At 35.6% G+C, this 17,145-nt stretch overlaps 1 protein-coding gene across 1 annotated transcript in view; it reads left to right on the forward strand.

The window, feature by feature from the left end:
• The window catches only part of DCC (DCC netrin 1 receptor), a gene marked incomplete at its 5' end in the record, with an annotated part of 954,021 nt that overhangs the window by 851,517 nt on the left and 85,359 nt on the right, over positions 1-17,145 (forward strand). Inside the window, one exon of the mRNA XM_027869065.1 lies at positions 6,043-6,108. Coding sequence (XP_027724866.1) covers positions 6,043-6,108 — 66 coding nt within the window. The remainder of the gene's footprint in view (positions 1-6,042; positions 6,109-17,145) is intronic.

The raw sequence follows: 17,145 nt of genomic DNA on the forward strand, positions 1-17,145 counted from the left end.
TAGGAATTCTCCCACATTTTTTGTTCATAAGGAAGCTATGTCTAAAAAGCAATATACCTTTTACACCTTATGATACAATTACTTAGTGGACTCATATCCAGTGTTGAGACACCACCATAACATTACTGATATAGGAAACCTAGAAAAGGAGACAAAAACAATTTCCATTTAATTCCTTGAGTTATCCTGCTCTCCTCACTCCAAGCCACTTATGTCAGATTGTATTTCATAACACTAGTTGCATAAGTCTTGTCTTTCAATAAGGTTATTATTAATTGAATTGTTTTCATGGAATGTCTTTATGGGAATATATATATATAATATATTATAAATATATATTTGGAAAAGAAATATTGAATACAAATGAAAAAATAGCATGTTAGTTTTAATTGGAATATAACAACCAAAGAATTGTCCCCATAGTAACAACAAATTATCTTTTATTTATACACAGTAATCATATGCATATAGGAAAAAGTTCTGTGAGTACAGGGACCCTGTTTTATTTATTCTTGTGTCTCTTAAAATGACATATTGCTCTATACACAAGGGAAAAGGAGTTAAACTGGTGATTTCATGAAATCCCTTTACCAGTGCAGGTTAGAATATTCTCTACAACTTAAAGTCTTAGAAATTTACATGAAACTTTTAAAGGTTAAGTGGCTTGTCCGGGGTTATACAGCCAGCATATATCAGAAGCAGAACTTGAAGTAAAGTCTTCTTGGCTTTAAGGCTTGTTCTTATTCCATTACATCAAGCTGTCTCTTTTACTTTAAATAAAGTCTCTGCTTAATAAATGTTTGTTAAATCAGTGAGTGTATCTGAATAAATGAAAGAATACCACCAAATCTAAAAGTAAACTTGACAACTGAAATGAGTTTAATAGGAAAAGATTTAAAAAATGACAAATTTCAAACTCAGGATGAACTAGGAAGTTTAAGTAAGTGATTTTTATCTCCAGTTCATTTAATGGACTGTTTTCATGTAATTTTCAGAATACATTGAGCATTAGGGTTTATGTATACATATGTGTTTGTTATTAGTATGCAGTTTGGAGCAATAAATGAATAAATTGAAACAACTAAAATCTAGCAGAATGGAAAGATCAACCAACTTTATACTTTTTCAGTTAAAAGCCAAAAACCCAGACCCCTTTGATATCACTATTTCCGGAGATATTTTGTATTGATCGAAGTTATTAAGTTTTTCAAAATTGATTATCATTACAATATTGTTGTTACCATATGAATTATTCTGGTTCCCTGTTCACTTCACTTTGAATCAGTTTATATGGCTTCCCATGTTTTTTTCTGAAACCATTTCCTTTTCATCATTTCTTACAGCACAAGAGTATTCTATCACATTCATATACCATAACTTGTTCAACCATCCCCCAATTGATGGACAGTTCCTTAGTCTCCAGTTTTTTGCCACAACAAAAATGACTGCTATAAATATTTTTGCACATGTGGTTCCTTTTCGTCTCTCTTTGATCTCCTTGGGGTATAGACCTATTACCAGTAATGCTGCATCAAGGGATATCCACCGTTTTATAGATCTTTTGGCACAGTTCCAAATTGTTTTCCAGAATGGTTGGACTAGTTCATAGCTCCACAAATACTGCATTATTGTTCCTATTTTCTCACATCACCTTTAATATTTGTCATTTTTTTCTGCCAGTCTAATGCATCCTAAAGTTCTCAAAACCATAAAGAAATGAATGTATACCAATAACACACATCTAAGAAAAATTAATTCACAGTCCTTTAGAGCAGGAGTCTATGGCCCAAGGGCCAAATCCTCTGGCTTTCATACATCCTGGCTATGAGCTAAGAATACTATGTTTTTTGTTTTTTTGTTTTGTTTTTTTTTTTAACATTTTCAAGTACAATATTTTTTAATGTAAAATTCATTCTTGATTTGCAGGCCTTATACAAAAAGACTACAAGGCCCAATTTGTCAACTCTTACTTTGGACCAAAAGTCCTAAGTTTATCAGCACCCTTGGAAGCCATAGCTTATTACTCACTTTCCCTAGTGCTACAAGAAAACTAAATCATCATAAATTGAATCTTAATGATTGATGACATTGGGTTTTATCAAATTACTTTGTGTTAGATTAGTTAAGTTATTTCATTTTCTCCCTCTTAGCAATATAATAACTACTAACCAAAAAATTAAAGTAGTTTAATATACTGGATTAAACTACTTTAATACACTGGTGTATAAAAGCAGGGTAATTAGCTAGCCTCATTCATTTTAAAAACATTTTCAGGGATGGCTGATCTTAGCCAGTAATATACTTACATTATACCTAGTTTTACTTTATTTATTGAAACACATTAGTCCACAACATCTCCAGATCTAATGGTCATTTTCTTGCCTTATCCAATTCTGTTTATTCAACCAATGTTATAGACTACCTATGTATATGGCCACCTGCTGGCACTATGGAAGATTACAAAATTTAATGACAGCCAAGCTTTGTGTCTGAATGAGCTAGTTGTGTGTTTGTGAACTGGTTCTTGCTTACTCACATAAGTATAAAGGAAGATTTTAAATCATCATAAATTTTTCCCCAAATACTAGAGTTAAAAAATACGTTAGGCCATTTACCTAATTTTTAACCAATAGCATATTTACAATGTTTCCTTTGGATGACTGTTTCCAATCTCATCATTTTTGCAGCTTATATTTGCATTTCTCTCATAGCAGGCTATGTGACAGAGTGAAAAGGGCTTGGGACTCAGAGTTAGGAAGATCTCAGGTCAGTTATATCTGACTCATACTGTATGTGTAACTCTGGATAAGTCACTTAACCTTTCAGTGCTGTAGGCATTTTTTCTAAGATTTTAATAGATGCATTCATCAAAGAAGTTCCCACCTAGGAATTCACACTATCAATGAAATTACAGGTTTAATTTTAATCCCTATTCCTGTTGTTTCTCATTGGATTTCTTGCTGTTGATTATCTAACGATACCTCATGTATTCAGCTGACGTCTTATTAAATGAATGCCTAAATTCAATCTTGTAAATGGTATGAGAAAACAAAAAAAAAATTAACAAATATTCGTCATTTACTCATTCTTCCCATACCATTCTTCCAACTCATCCAAGCAGACAGGCACCCACTTTTGCTCACTTATGCAAGCTCATACTCACAGGATCACATCTAACCCACACAACAAACCCCTCAAAAGTATTCACAACAAATATGAAATTATGCACTGGAAATAGAAATTGGTCTAGTGGAAAATAGTCAAACAAACATGCTTTGTGATATATGTGGTTCTGCTGTTCTTACACTTAGTTGTCTATCTTTTCTTTACACAGAAAGATTACATAGAAAAAATTTACATAGAAAAAATAGCTGAATATATGCAGGGCAGTGGATTGAAAAGTGCAGAAAAAGCTTGAGGACTTTTAGAAGTGATTCTTCCCACAGCTGCCTTTTAGAATCATCAAAGAAAATTTCTTAAAGTTCATGCTTTTCATATATCTCGTCTAATTTCTTTTTAAATTATTTTAATTTAATTTCTGACCACTGGTCATCTGATAATATCTCATGGCTTCAACTTATTTTTTTCTGTTTTAGCTCATGTAGGAGAAAAACGGACATTTTCATTCAACTCAACATAAAAAAAACCATTCATTTAGTGTCAATTGTCATGGAAAGGAACCCCTCTGTTTATAATTTAGTGTATAAGTCAATGTTTCATCGATTATAACAAGTCAAGGCAAGGAAAGCTACCTTTTGAGAGAAAAGGACTTTTAAGGGCAAACAGGTCTCTTAATACAAGTCATTTCTGACAGATCTTTATAATATACAGGAAACACAGAATCAGGCTACAGTTAAAATTGGTTGACCCATTGGTCTTACAGGTCTACCACAAGGTATATAATGTTTGTCTTCTGGTTTGCCTAGTGCCAGAGGTTTCCAAACTTATTTGGCCTACCCGCCTTTTCAAAAAAAAAAAAAAAAATTACTCAGAGCTTTCCTGCCCTTAGGTTAGGTTAATCCTTATTTTTATTCAATCCTCCCCCAAATTGTACCTGAGGCTACTACCACCCCCCAGGAGGTGGTATCACCCATTTTGGGAATTTATGGGCCCTAGCCCAAGATCTATGGACTGTTCTTTTAAAGGAAGCATATTGTAAAGTGGTGATAGAAACCATCAAGATAGACATGGAACAAATGGTTCCGTCAAAGAGATATTAGAGGGCAGGGGATACAATATGTATACAGATGGGTAAATGCAGAGTTCATACAAAATTTTTTCATTGATGGAGGAAACATTTAGATGAAGAAATTCACTCAACCAATGTAAGTTAGAACTATCTCTGCAATAATCTTAGAAAGTTACCCAGAGAATAATGAGTTAAATGACTAAGTCAGCTAGTCATTTAATAGTTACTATGTATATAATATATATTTTCATTTTTATTTAATTTTTAATCTTTATTGAAAGGCTTTTTTTCCTCTATAGGAGGTAGGACATGAAAGAAATTAAGCTGAACTTTAAAAATCAAGTTTGAACCAGGCACGAATATTACAATTGTTAAAATAATGATGTTGCCTTTGTATGCTACTAATATTCTTCATGGTTCCTAGGAAGCAGTGTGGATAGAGCTTTGTATTTGTAGTTGAATAGAATTTGACCTTATATTTCACTTCAGTCATTTGCAAGCTGTGAGACTCTGGTCAAGTCATTTAATATCACTGAACCTCAGTTTCCTCATCTAAAAATGGGACTAATACCTATAGTAATAATATTATTGACATTTATTTAGTATTATAGCATGTGAAGCACTTCATGTACAGTATCGCATTTCATCATTACAATAACCTTGTGAGGTAGGTATAATTATCCCTATTTTACAAAAGAGGAAATTGAGGGCCATAAAGGTTAAATGATTTGCCCATCGTAATATAGCCAAGTCTTCCTGATTCTCAAGCTAACCCTCTGTCATAGGATTGTAAAGCTCAAATGAAATAATATAAAATATCTTACAAACTTTGCAGTTATGCTTTTTGTTAGCTGAAATATTTATAAGACACATCTACCTTCTGCAGATGATATATTAACAGAAAAACATCAGTTTGCTCTGTGTGTATGTGTTTACATAGGTGTGGGTATGTGTAAGAATGTGTAGGATAATTCAGATGTCAATCATTCCTATCATCTTTCTGTAAATGGATGTTACCAGTATATTATTTAGGAACCCAATAGCTGATTCTGTGGGATGATAATCAATAGCAGGTGTGCTACAAATACACCAGTGGGAGAGGCAATTAAATAAACATTACTCATAGCAAAGGCTCACTCATCCCATGTGGAAGGTGGTTAGACAGCAGCTCCACTCACTTTTACACAAGTCCGTTTCAGCCATTAATGAAAAAATTATTAAAGCAATTCAAATCTTCTTCCCTTCCTGGTGAACTCATAGCAAAGATGAGGACATGCCAGGCGTAGGCTTCATTTTTTCCCTTATTCCACATACAATACAGAATTTTACTTACCCTGTGTGACACATAAAAAAGAGGCTTCTCCAAACCCAGCTACTAGAAATGTGCTGTCACTTTGTTGAATAATAATGACAATTTACTTCCACTCAAGAAATGTCAAATAGCAACCAGCAATGAACTAGAGCTGTTGGTGGTAGGAATATGATTGCCATTTCACCTGCCCCATGAGATGTGACCCTGATATTCAGTCAGTCCTGGCAGGTTCAGAACAGACATTCTGACTACTATAGCAACCCTACCTTTGGTGATGCTTTAACAAGCACAATCAGAAAGAAAAAAAAATGTCAAGCTTCTCAAATGTTGGAAATTCAGCTTTCTCAGAAATAGTCTGTTTTATGACAGTTTTACACACACACACAGAGAGAGAGAGAGAGAGAGAATAACTTTTTCTTTTCTTGCACTAATAGTTGAATTTGTCATGCGTTCTCTGAGGTGGCCAGTCTGGTCTTGTTCAAGTTTTTGTTTTTGTTTTTTCTTTGCTGTGAGCTTTCTAACGTCCTTTCTCATTTAACAGGTCGTCATGGAGATGGAGGTTATTGGCCAGTTGACACAAATTTGATAGATAGAAGCACACTTAATGGTAAGTATGCAAATAAGATTGCATTGGATTAGTTTTAATTATTAATTGGTTAATCCTGAAGTCTTTTTAAAATTCATCCTAGACTTTGAGTGCCAAGAACTCTGGGCATGAGTGCCTTATGGGAACACCAGAAGTATGAAAGAATAAGCCAGTTTGGGGGCTAGTCTACAAGAGATTACAAAAGCTAAACTAACAAAAAAAAAAAGAATTTGCACTGAAGACTAACAGATTTGGCAAGAGGGTCTACCCAAAAAATTCCATTGACAGGGACATTTCATAATGGATGTCAAACTGATAAGTGAAATTCAATTGTGATTGGTTATCTGATACAACTTCATAACCATCAAATAGCAGTGGGGCACATTGGAGACAGGAATTACACAAAGAATTTTTGGATTTTTTCAACACTGGGTTTCATAAATTAAAATGAACATGGATATTTAGCCTAAAGTCAGAATATATTGGAAGAATATCTTTACCTCAAAACAAGTCTTTATAATAAGCAATCTAGATTTCATTCTTTTCTTCTATTATGCTCTTTTCTTTAAAACATCCCCACAAATTTGACATTACCATTCATATAAGCTACAAGCTATTAGACTAAATATATTATACTAGGCAATGTTTCTTGATGTTATCAATCATTAGATAAACAAGCATTTCTTAAGCACCAATTATTATATATACCAGGTACTATGCTGAATATATACATGTAAGCCTATGTATATATACAAATACGTACAAATAGACACACATATATATACATACAAATGTGTATATATGTATATATGTGTGTGTGTGTGTGTATTTATGCCCAGCTTTATTGAAGCTAAAGACAGTGAGTGAGAAATACTATGGCATATTTGTGTGCTTCTTCTTGACCTTGTCCTAACCAGAGCCTCAGTAGTCCTGAAAGTGACCTCTCCCAGAAGTGCTCTGCCCATGCATAAGATATAGGGAAAAGAGCACAGAATTTGGAGTTAGGCAAGACCTAGACTTGAATTCCATCTTTGACATGCTAGTTGTATAATCATGGACAAGTCTCTCAACATCTTTGAACCTCAACTTCCTCAACTTTAAAATGGGACTAATAATACCTATAGTATCTACCTCACATGGTTGGAATAAGTCTCAAAACAGGCACTGTAAATTAAAATTAATTTGAAGTCAAGTGCTTTTTAAATTTTAAAGTACTATAAATGGCTGCTACTATTGTCTGTGGTCATCATTCCTTCACCCCACCAGGTGACCATTGAGTAATAAAGCATAAGATTCTGCAGGTCAGCTTTCCTTTCTGCAAGATCAGCATATCAACCCTGGTAATATATAGTACAGTCATCAAAGGAAATAACAGTGATGATCTGAAAGAGTCAGTATATATTTGCAGTCTTCCTTGGACTAATAGATACATCCTATAGTGACTCAGGCTAGAGATCTAGGCTTGATTATTTTCATTTAGAGCAACATATTTAAATATTTGTTGTTTCTGTGAAAATTTTGACATGAGTATTTCCTCTGGAAAAATTTCTGGACTTAATGCCCTGGAGAGTAGTAACTAAGCTGCTGATGGCAGCATTCTTCATGTACTATTTTCTTTAGACTCAATCAACCCTTTCCCACTTTTTTTTGCACCCTTACATTCACAGGAAAGAATGTAGTTAATTCCCAGCATCCTTTGAGAAAGTCAGCATACAGTAGTTCTAGACACATAACTTCAGACACTATAACTTGAGAGGGATGTGTGGGGTCAGGTCATTTTAGGTCACGGGTAGGCTTTCTAACATGGTGAAAAATAGACAAACTAAAGTGAGATTTGAGTCCTGGCTTCACCATAATTGGTCATATAATAACAATATTAATAATAATAACAACTAGTATTCATATGGTACTTTAAATTTTGCAAAGCAATTTACAAATATATTATTATCTGACCCTTAAAACAACCCTCGGAGGTAGATGCTATCATTATCCCCATTTTATAGATAAGATGGAAGTTAAGTGACTTGTGTAGGGTCATATAACTAGTAAATATCTGAGGCTTGATTTAAGCTCAGTATTCCTGCATTTTAGGACCAGCACTTTATCTACTTTATTATCTCATTGCCAGAAAACTATATGACCATGAATAATTAAAGTCACAGTCCCTCTGCATCCCAATTTCTTCATCTATAAAATGGGAAGAACAATACCTGTCCTACCTAGCTCTCTGAGATGAGGTGAAAAACAAATGAGATCACTGATGTGAGGATTAATTGCCTAAGGTTATATATTGTGCAAACAGAAGCTATTAAAATTCTGGAGGTGAAATTTTGCTGCGGATATATTTTACTTTTAATCACCTTAACTTCTAAATGTATTCTTCTCCTATCCCCACCCTGGGAATCATCCTTGTAAGGAACAGTAAATGAATGAATGAATGAATGAATGAATGAATGAATGATTAAAAAAGGGGAAAGAGCAGTACAACAAATCTAACCAACACAATAACAAGTCTGACAGTGTATTTAATGTTCCAAACTCCTAATCCACCACCTCTGCAAAGAAGGAACCAAGGTATATTTTCTCATCTCTTCTCTTGGGCCAAGCTTACAAGTTTGGGCATTATAATTACATTTCTTGCTGATTTAATAGAGTTGACTGAATCCACTAAGAAACAATCTCGCCTTCGACCATAGGAAAGCATAAACGAGGGGAGTGGGGTTCAGCGAGCTTTTCTTTGTCCTGCTAAGCTTGTGCTCAGGTAAACCCATCAGCTGTCTTCCTAAAGATTTACCCTTTATGCCTCTACCATCTATACCCACTCCTAAAAAAATTTAGCTTCTAAGAATGTCTTGTCAAAGTGCCCCCAGGTCCCAGTCTATAAAAAGTTAGCTCAAGGAGCCTGTGTAGGCCCACTAAAATAAGAAAGGAATTTATGTGTCTGAAAGATCAATCTATGATCTCATCAATGTTGATGTCTCCTGCCATGATGCAGATCCCATATCATCCATGTCTGCCCATCCAGTGGGCCTCTTGTCCATGTCTGCCCTTAATTTTGCCATAAGAGGTTTATTCAATATATTGGAGGTCTTCCTTGATTTCTCTGGAACCTTGGACCAAATGTAAATGTGTAAGTGTAGATCAGTCTGTAACCCCATCCTATCGCCAACATCATCAGAAGCCCTACCATTGGCTCTCCCCTCCCCTTTCCCAAACCCTGACCCCCATTCTGTGGACAAATTGATGGATTCAAAGCCACTATGAATATTAAGTTGAATATACTTGCAGATGGTCTGTTTTTATGTCACTGTGAGTAAGAGAAAGAACTTTGGATCTAGAGTCAGAGGTCATAGGTCAAAATTCCATTTCTCATAGTTACTAGCTATTAGAAAGTTATTTATTTAAAATCTGTGGGCCTCAGTTTCCTCATCTGTAAAATGAAGATGTTCAGCTAAATTAAGGTCGCTTTCAGCTTTGATCCAAAGAATGGATCCTAAAAGAAGGGGAAGGATTGTGGTTTGGAAGAGTTAGAAAGTCACAGTTGAAATATGTTTCATCCCAGGGTTCAAAGATTATAGATTCACAAGATCATAGGTTGATATCTGGAATGCACCTCAGAAATCCTCTCATCAGACAGCCTCATTTTACTGATGGAAACACTGAGACCAAAACAGATTAAGTTGTCTAAGGCCATATAGTCAGTAAGCACCAAAAGAAAAAGAAATGAACCTAGGTTTCAAACTGTAGAACCAGTGCTCTTTTCACCATACTGTACTACCTCTCAAAGGGGAGCAAATGAAAATTTCAAGTACACTTACCCCCTTTAAATGCTTTGGAGTCAGCTGACATTGATAAGACATTACTGCCAAGATATCTGCCATGTTTTTAGGGTCCATCAACAACCAAAGGCATTGCTGTGAACCTTGGTGTAGAGAAGTCCATATTGGGGAGTATCAGTGACAGAAGATTAAAGAGGGTATCAGATAAGTAATTGGGAAAAACCTAATTCCTTACTGGCTTCTAACTGAATAGTTATTGTTTGTACTGTAGATTTAACCAATGTAAACCAAGCAGGCAGGAAATTATATTCTATTCAAAAGGAATTCCTAAGGGATGCTCTTTAAAAAAAAAATCAAGTTTAAAAATCTACATTGACAGATGAAGCTGACCCTGCTAAAATTTTAAAGCGGCCTTTCAAGTTTCTGGTTGAAAAGCAACTGTAGCCCTAATTGACATTAATAGGCAAGCTAATCAAATGTTTTCTCCAGTCCTCAGATCATGAGAATGATGGTAATTGAAGGAACTCATATATAATGGTCCTTTTTTTTAATCTTTCAAAGAAAGTTTCCCATGAAATATTTCATCATTTTATTTCAATTTGTTTAATCCTCCTGGTGAGAAATACAATAGTAATTAAGCTTGACCTGATATACAATATCAACACACAAGAGAAAGCTGTGAAGATAAAGCAGATTGATAGCATCTGATGACTGTGAGCTGGATTTTACAAAAGCTCTCAACTTCCTCCCTCCCATCATCTAATGGAGTTTCAGGGTGTTTGCATTGCAGAATAAGGGACTGAACAAAGCACCTGAAGTACAGGGGTAAACCTTTGCTGGGAATAACAAATTATTATAAGTTCTTTGGTTGATTAAAGCAGATGGATGGGATAGAAATAGATGAAAGGCAGAGGGCAGAAATAACTCTTTTGCCACTGTACTATCCCAGCAGATAAATGATAGGATTTATACAATTTAGCTTTAGCTCAAGCTATTACAAGCAAATCAGTAATGCTATTCGAGAACCCTTGCCCTTTAATTATAAGTCATCTATATTTTGTGCTTTGGGAAGGGGGCTCATTTTCCAATTAGGTGTAACAGTGAGATCCCAGGAACTGTCATAATGCATTTTCTCCTTTCCCCAAGTAGACTCCAGAGACAAATGAGCATTCTGAAATACGAGTATGTGTGTGTGTGTGTGTGTGTGTGTGTGTGTGTACGTAAGTGTGTGTTTCCAACTCAGCATGCAAAGAAATACTTACCACATTGCCCTTCAGACTTAAAAAAAAAGTAGGGAATTACATATGTCTGCTTAAACAAAATGGACTCATTTTTAAAATCTTGGTAGAAAATGAGCAAGGAAGCATGATTGCCTCCCTCATTTTTGGCATGAAGTATCTCTTTATGCAGCCTAGGATCACAAAGGTAGCTTTTTTGACTGCCATATCACACAGGTGACCCATTTTCAGCGTGCCCAGGTCTCATCCACATGACCTGCTAACTAGTCATCTTTTACAGTTTATTTTTTCACTCAAATGTAGGCTTTTACATTTGCCCTTATGACATATTTCTTATTGAGTTTAGCCCATCAATTCTAGCCTTCCAAGCTATTTTTGAATGCTGACTACATCATTCTCACTTGATGTCATTCACATACCTGATAAGCATGTCATATGTGTCTTCAACCAAATCACCAATTAAAAGTTAATCAAGGACAGTTCTCTATGATCCTGACGAGATCTCCCTCTGGGTTGCCATTGCTTTCTTTAAGTCCAGTTTTAAATCTACCTGTGTGTTCTGTGATATAATTTGCATTTTTTCCCATCTTGTCCATGAGGATGGCATGAGACATTTTGTCAGATACTTTACTGAAATCCAAATTTGCTCTGTCTAGTAAATTTCCATGTTCTATCAATCTAGTAACACTGTCACAAAATCCAAGAACTAGAAAGGACTTCAGAAATCAAGTCCTAACTATGCTTCACCAATAATACTTTCTACAACATACCCATTCAGAAGTTAATCAACCTCTACTTGAAGACCTTTAATGAAGAGGAACCATTACTTCCTATGTCAATCTTTTCACCTTTTTAACCACTCTAATATTTAAGAAACATTTCTTTATCCCAAGATGAAATCTATCTATGCAACTTCCAATATATGTTCTTAGTTCTTCCATATGGGTCCAAGAAAAACAATCCTAATCCTTCCATCTCCCCCATCCCATGTTATATAACCTTTCAAATATTTAAAGATAATTATCATATCTGCTTTAACTATTCTTCAATCTAAAGATACCCAGTTCCTTCTGCCTTCATATGGTATATTCTCCAGTACTTTCATTATCCCATGAGCCTCTCCTGCCCAGGCTCATTATTTATGTCTTTTCAAACATATGGTGCCAAGAATTGAACAGATTACTCCATATGTTGACTGTCCAATTGAAAGTATAGGAGATTGATTACCTCCCCCTATTCTGAATGTGTAGCCTCAGATAACATTGACATTTTTGTCTATCATGTCACACTACTGATTCATATGAAATAAGAATGATGCTAAAATCCCCACCCCCATTCTGTGTTTGTGCATTTGCTTTTTTTGAACCTAAGTGCAGAATTTGACAGATATTTCTTTTGAATTTTAGAACAGTTGACTTGACCTAGTGTTTTATCCTACAGAGATCATTTTTGGATCTGGATTCTACAATAATAATGATGATGATAATAGTTAAGTATCCCTCCAAATTCCAAGTAATACTCAAATTTCACAAGTAAGCTATCAATGTTTTAATTCAAGTCACTAAAGAAATGGTAAACTGAATAAGGTCAAGGACATATCCTTGAGGTATTACACTCTCTGAAACATTTCTCCAGATTGACACTGGCTCATTAATAACTGTTTTGGAGAAGATGGTATGGTAAAGTAGACAGACTTTCAGACTTATGGTCAGAAAGACAGTGTTCTGACCTCACCTCTGGTACATTACCAGTGTGACTCTGGGCAGGTCAAATTATCTGACTCAATTTCCTCATTTGTTGAGCTGATATAATATGAGTAATTGTTATTCTCGTGAGACTCAGTGAGATCACATGGATGTCAAGCCTATTGCAAACTTTAAAGCACATAAACTATTATTATTGTTGTTTAGGCCGTTATTCAACCAATTCTAATTCTGCCTAAATATACTACTATCCAGCCCATATCTCCCAATCTTATCCTCAATTTGATGCAATTCAAGAGAAAACAACATATCTACTAATAAGTGAAAAATATAGACAATAAACCAGGTGGTCAGTCAATAAGCATTTATTAAGTCCTTATTGTGTGCTAGTCATTGTACTAAGCACTGGGCATACAAAAAGTAAAATAAATGTTGCTCTCAAGGAGCATCCATTCTAATGGGAGTACAACATATAAATAACGAAGGCATCAGCAGCTGGTGGTGGCAAGGACTAGGAGGGACTTCCTCTAGAGTTCGAGTATAAATTAAGGCTTGAAAGAATCCAGGGAAAACAACAGACTGAGGATTTGAGGACAGAACATTCCTGGCATGATGAATGACTAGAACAAAGGCATGAAAACAGGAGATAGAATATCATCTGTGGAGTTGCAAGTAGGCCAGTGTGGCTAGATTGTAGACTTCACGGTGAGAAACGAAGGGGAAGAAGACTGGAAAACTGGGAAGGTAGTAGATTATGAAGAGCTTTCAATATCAAACAGAGTACTTTGTATTTGATCCCAGAGGTGATAGGGAAACTTCTGGACTTCACTGAGCAGGGAAATGATACGGTCAGACCTGCAGTTTGGGGAAAAAAAAATCCCTTTGGCAGTTGAGTGGAAGTGGATTAAAAAGGGGGAAAAAAATGACTTAAAGCACAGAAACCAACTAGTGTAGAAAGCTATTTCAATACTCCATTTAAGAAGTGATAGACTAGGTAATAGAGAGAAGTGGCTGTATAAGAAAGATGTGAAGGCAGAAAAGCAAGAGAGGGCAAGGAAATGGTTATATTGAGTGAAGGATGACACCAAGGTTGCAGGCCTCAGTGCTGGAAGGATAGTGGTACCTTGATGGGAAGTTGTACCTGGAAGGATGATAGTACCTTTGATGGTCGTCAGGAAGTTAGAAAGAAGGAAGAGATTTAGAGAAAAGATAATTTCTGTTCTGAACATGACATGTTGAGTTTGGGGTACTTACATGAAATCCAATTCAAGATATGATGTGAGGTCCAAGAAAAAAAATTAAAGCTGATTAGCGGATCTGGGAATCATCAGTATAAGGATGACTACATAAAGATTGAACTCATGAGAACTGATGAGATCATTTAATTAAACAAGCATTTATTAAGCATCTAGAATGAGACAGGCAAAGTGCTAGGTGCTGGGGACATAAAAACAAAAATGAAACAGACTCTGCCATTACAGGGATTGCATTCTATCAAAGGAGGCAGGATTCATGCTTTATACAAGCATACCATGAAACAACTTTACAGAAGACTAAGTATCATGTGTCTATATCATTCCCCTAATGTTCAGATAAAGTTACCTTGTCAAAATAAAGAAAATTATTTTGGTTCTACATGACTCATTCTTGATGTTGGATTTTAATGAACACTTCTTCCCATCTTAAGTACTCATGTGTCATTAGCTTAATGATGGGTTATAGAAATCAAGGTCATGGGTCTATGGTTTATAACACACATCCTGTTCCCCTTTTTGAAAATTAAGACAACTTTTACTCTTCCCTAATCAGAAGTTAATCGTAGACCTGGAAAGGACCTCAATAGTCATCTAATCTAACTCCCTCATTTTACAAATTTTACAAAAGAGCCTTAAGGCAAGTGACTTGCCCAAAGACATACACACACACACACACACACAGAGAGAGTAAACATCAGTGTTCTTTCTCCAGAGCCAGGGTTATTTCTAAATGTCAGTTCTGATGACTCAGCAATCACAGCTGCCAGTTTTCTTTTCTTTTGCTATGTATTTTAGGAAGTAGTTCATCTAGGCTTGCTGACTTAGCAAGGTCAGCTCTGTACTGCATGTTCATTCATAGTTTTCCTTGGATTACCCCTTGCTGCTAAACATTTTCATTCTATCACTCAGTTCAAAGGCCATTTTCCTTGGAAAATAAAGCAGAAGAAAAATATTATGCAAGGTATACCTTCCCTCTCATGTCTCTTATCTCCCCATAAATCATTATCTTTGTACTCAAAGAATTATGGATTTGTCAAGATATTCCCTGGTGTACAGAGGCCCAGTACCAGAAATAAAGAGACTGTCTTTAGGGAGGGCAGAACTAAGGTGTTAGAATCATAACTCCATAATAGAAGGTCAGATCTTTCTCTAGACTTGGCTTTGTAATTTTCTGGATTCCCTTTATAAGCATCTGGTGTAACAGGCATCACTGTCAATTAAAGATAGCATGGCATAGTGATAAGAGAACTGAACTGAGGAATCAAGACACCTGGGTCCTAGTCCTGGTTCTGAGTTGCTAATGCTTAGCAAAGCCATTAGCCTCTTTGTGTCCTGATTTGCTGATTTGATCTATAAAATGGGAGTATTATCTCCTTTATTGAACTCAATGTGTTTTGTAAAAATTAAATGTGACAATGTAAATAAAAGTTCTTTGACAGTCTACAAATGATATGGCTTCATGAATAGAGTGTTGCATTTGAAGTAAGGAAAATTTGGGTTCAAATCCTGCTTTTTACTTAAACCCTTAGATAACTTTCTGATGGTCATTTAGAAATGAAACCAATGAGGGCAGCTAGGTGGTGCAGTGGATAGAGCTTTGGCCGTGGAATCAGGAGGACCTGAGTTCAAATGCGGCCTCAGATACTTGACACTTACTAGCTGTGTGACCCTGGGCAAGTCGCTCACCCCTGATAGCCTCACCAAAAAGCAAATAAATAAATAAAAAATTTAACAACGGCATCAGAAATAACTGAATCTTCATGTAGCTTTGAAAAATTGTTTCTTCTTGCTTCCTTGACCTTCAAAACAATAGAGTTCAACTATTTTTTATGAAATTACAGTTCTTCATTAATTTATTAACTCACATAAAGATGATATATTCAAGAATAAAATATCAAAAGGAATAAATCCACTAGGTGCCGATTATGTACTTGGCACTCTGCTAAGCACTGGGGATACCAAAAGAAAAAAAAAGCACAATAGATAACACTCCCTTCCCTCAAGAAAGTTCATTGTAAAAAATAAGTACAATACAATGTGATTTGAGAAGGGAGAAAGTACTAGTAACCAGGAGAATTCATTCATGGGAGGCTTCCAAAAAAGCAGCCACCAGAGTTGAGGCAGCTCAAGGAAGATAAGAATTCTGAGAAACTGAGATAAAGTGGCCGAGGGGGAAGTACATTTTAAGTAAAAAGAATAGCCCATATGCATATACGGAGGATAGAGTTTGAGTATTGGGTTTAGAAACACTTTGTAGATGGTCCAGTTTGACTGAAGTGTATGGTTTGTCAAAAGTGGTCATATGAAATAAGGATAGAAAGAAGTCAGATTTTGAAGCCTTCCTTAAATGTCAAGCAGAGGAGTTTATCCTAGAGGTTATGGAAAACCACTGAATTTCTTTGAGTAAGAGAATGACATGATTAGTTATGTGCTTTAGGAAGATTATTTGACCAATATGTGGAAGGTGAATTGGAGAAAGTCATTATTTGTTCACTGTTAGGTTAGTGATAGGCAAGAAGTGCTGAAGGACTGGATCAGAGTGGCAACTATGTAGGGAAAGAAAGGAACACAAACACAAGATATGTTGTGGAGGCAGGTTGAGATAAACTGGGCAACTGTGGATGTGGGAGTAAGGGAGAGAGAAACACCCAGGGTGTCTCTGAAGTTGACAACCTGGGTGACAAGGAAAATCACCATGACTTCAAGATAAATAGGAAAGTTTGGAAATAGCATAGGTAAAACATGCTATAGGGATCTGGAAGGGTTTCATGAAGGAGATGTCTGTGAAGGTGAGTCATAAAGAATATGAGATTTAGTAGGGAAGACTATCAGTTCTATCTGGAGAATGTTGGCTTAAGATAATGACGAAATATCCAAAAAGTATCCAGGGTTCAGTTAAAAATGGTGAGGGGGAGGGACATCTAGAATTCAGGACAGATAATAGGGTAAAATGTATGAGTGTGGAAATCATCTGACTACAGATGATATTTAAAACCATGGGTAGTGATGAAATCACCAAGGAAGAGAACATTTATTATCAGTCTTGTTTTGATTCATTATCTTCAAATCCAGAATTCATTAT

The sequence above is a fragment of the Vombatus ursinus genome, unplaced genomic scaffold, assembly GCF_900497805.2.
Source record: "Vombatus ursinus unplaced genomic scaffold, bare-nosed wombat genome assembly UNPS02014791.1, whole genome shotgun sequence".
Taxonomy (NCBI): Eukaryota; Metazoa; Chordata; class Mammalia; order Diprotodontia; family Vombatidae; genus Vombatus; species Vombatus ursinus.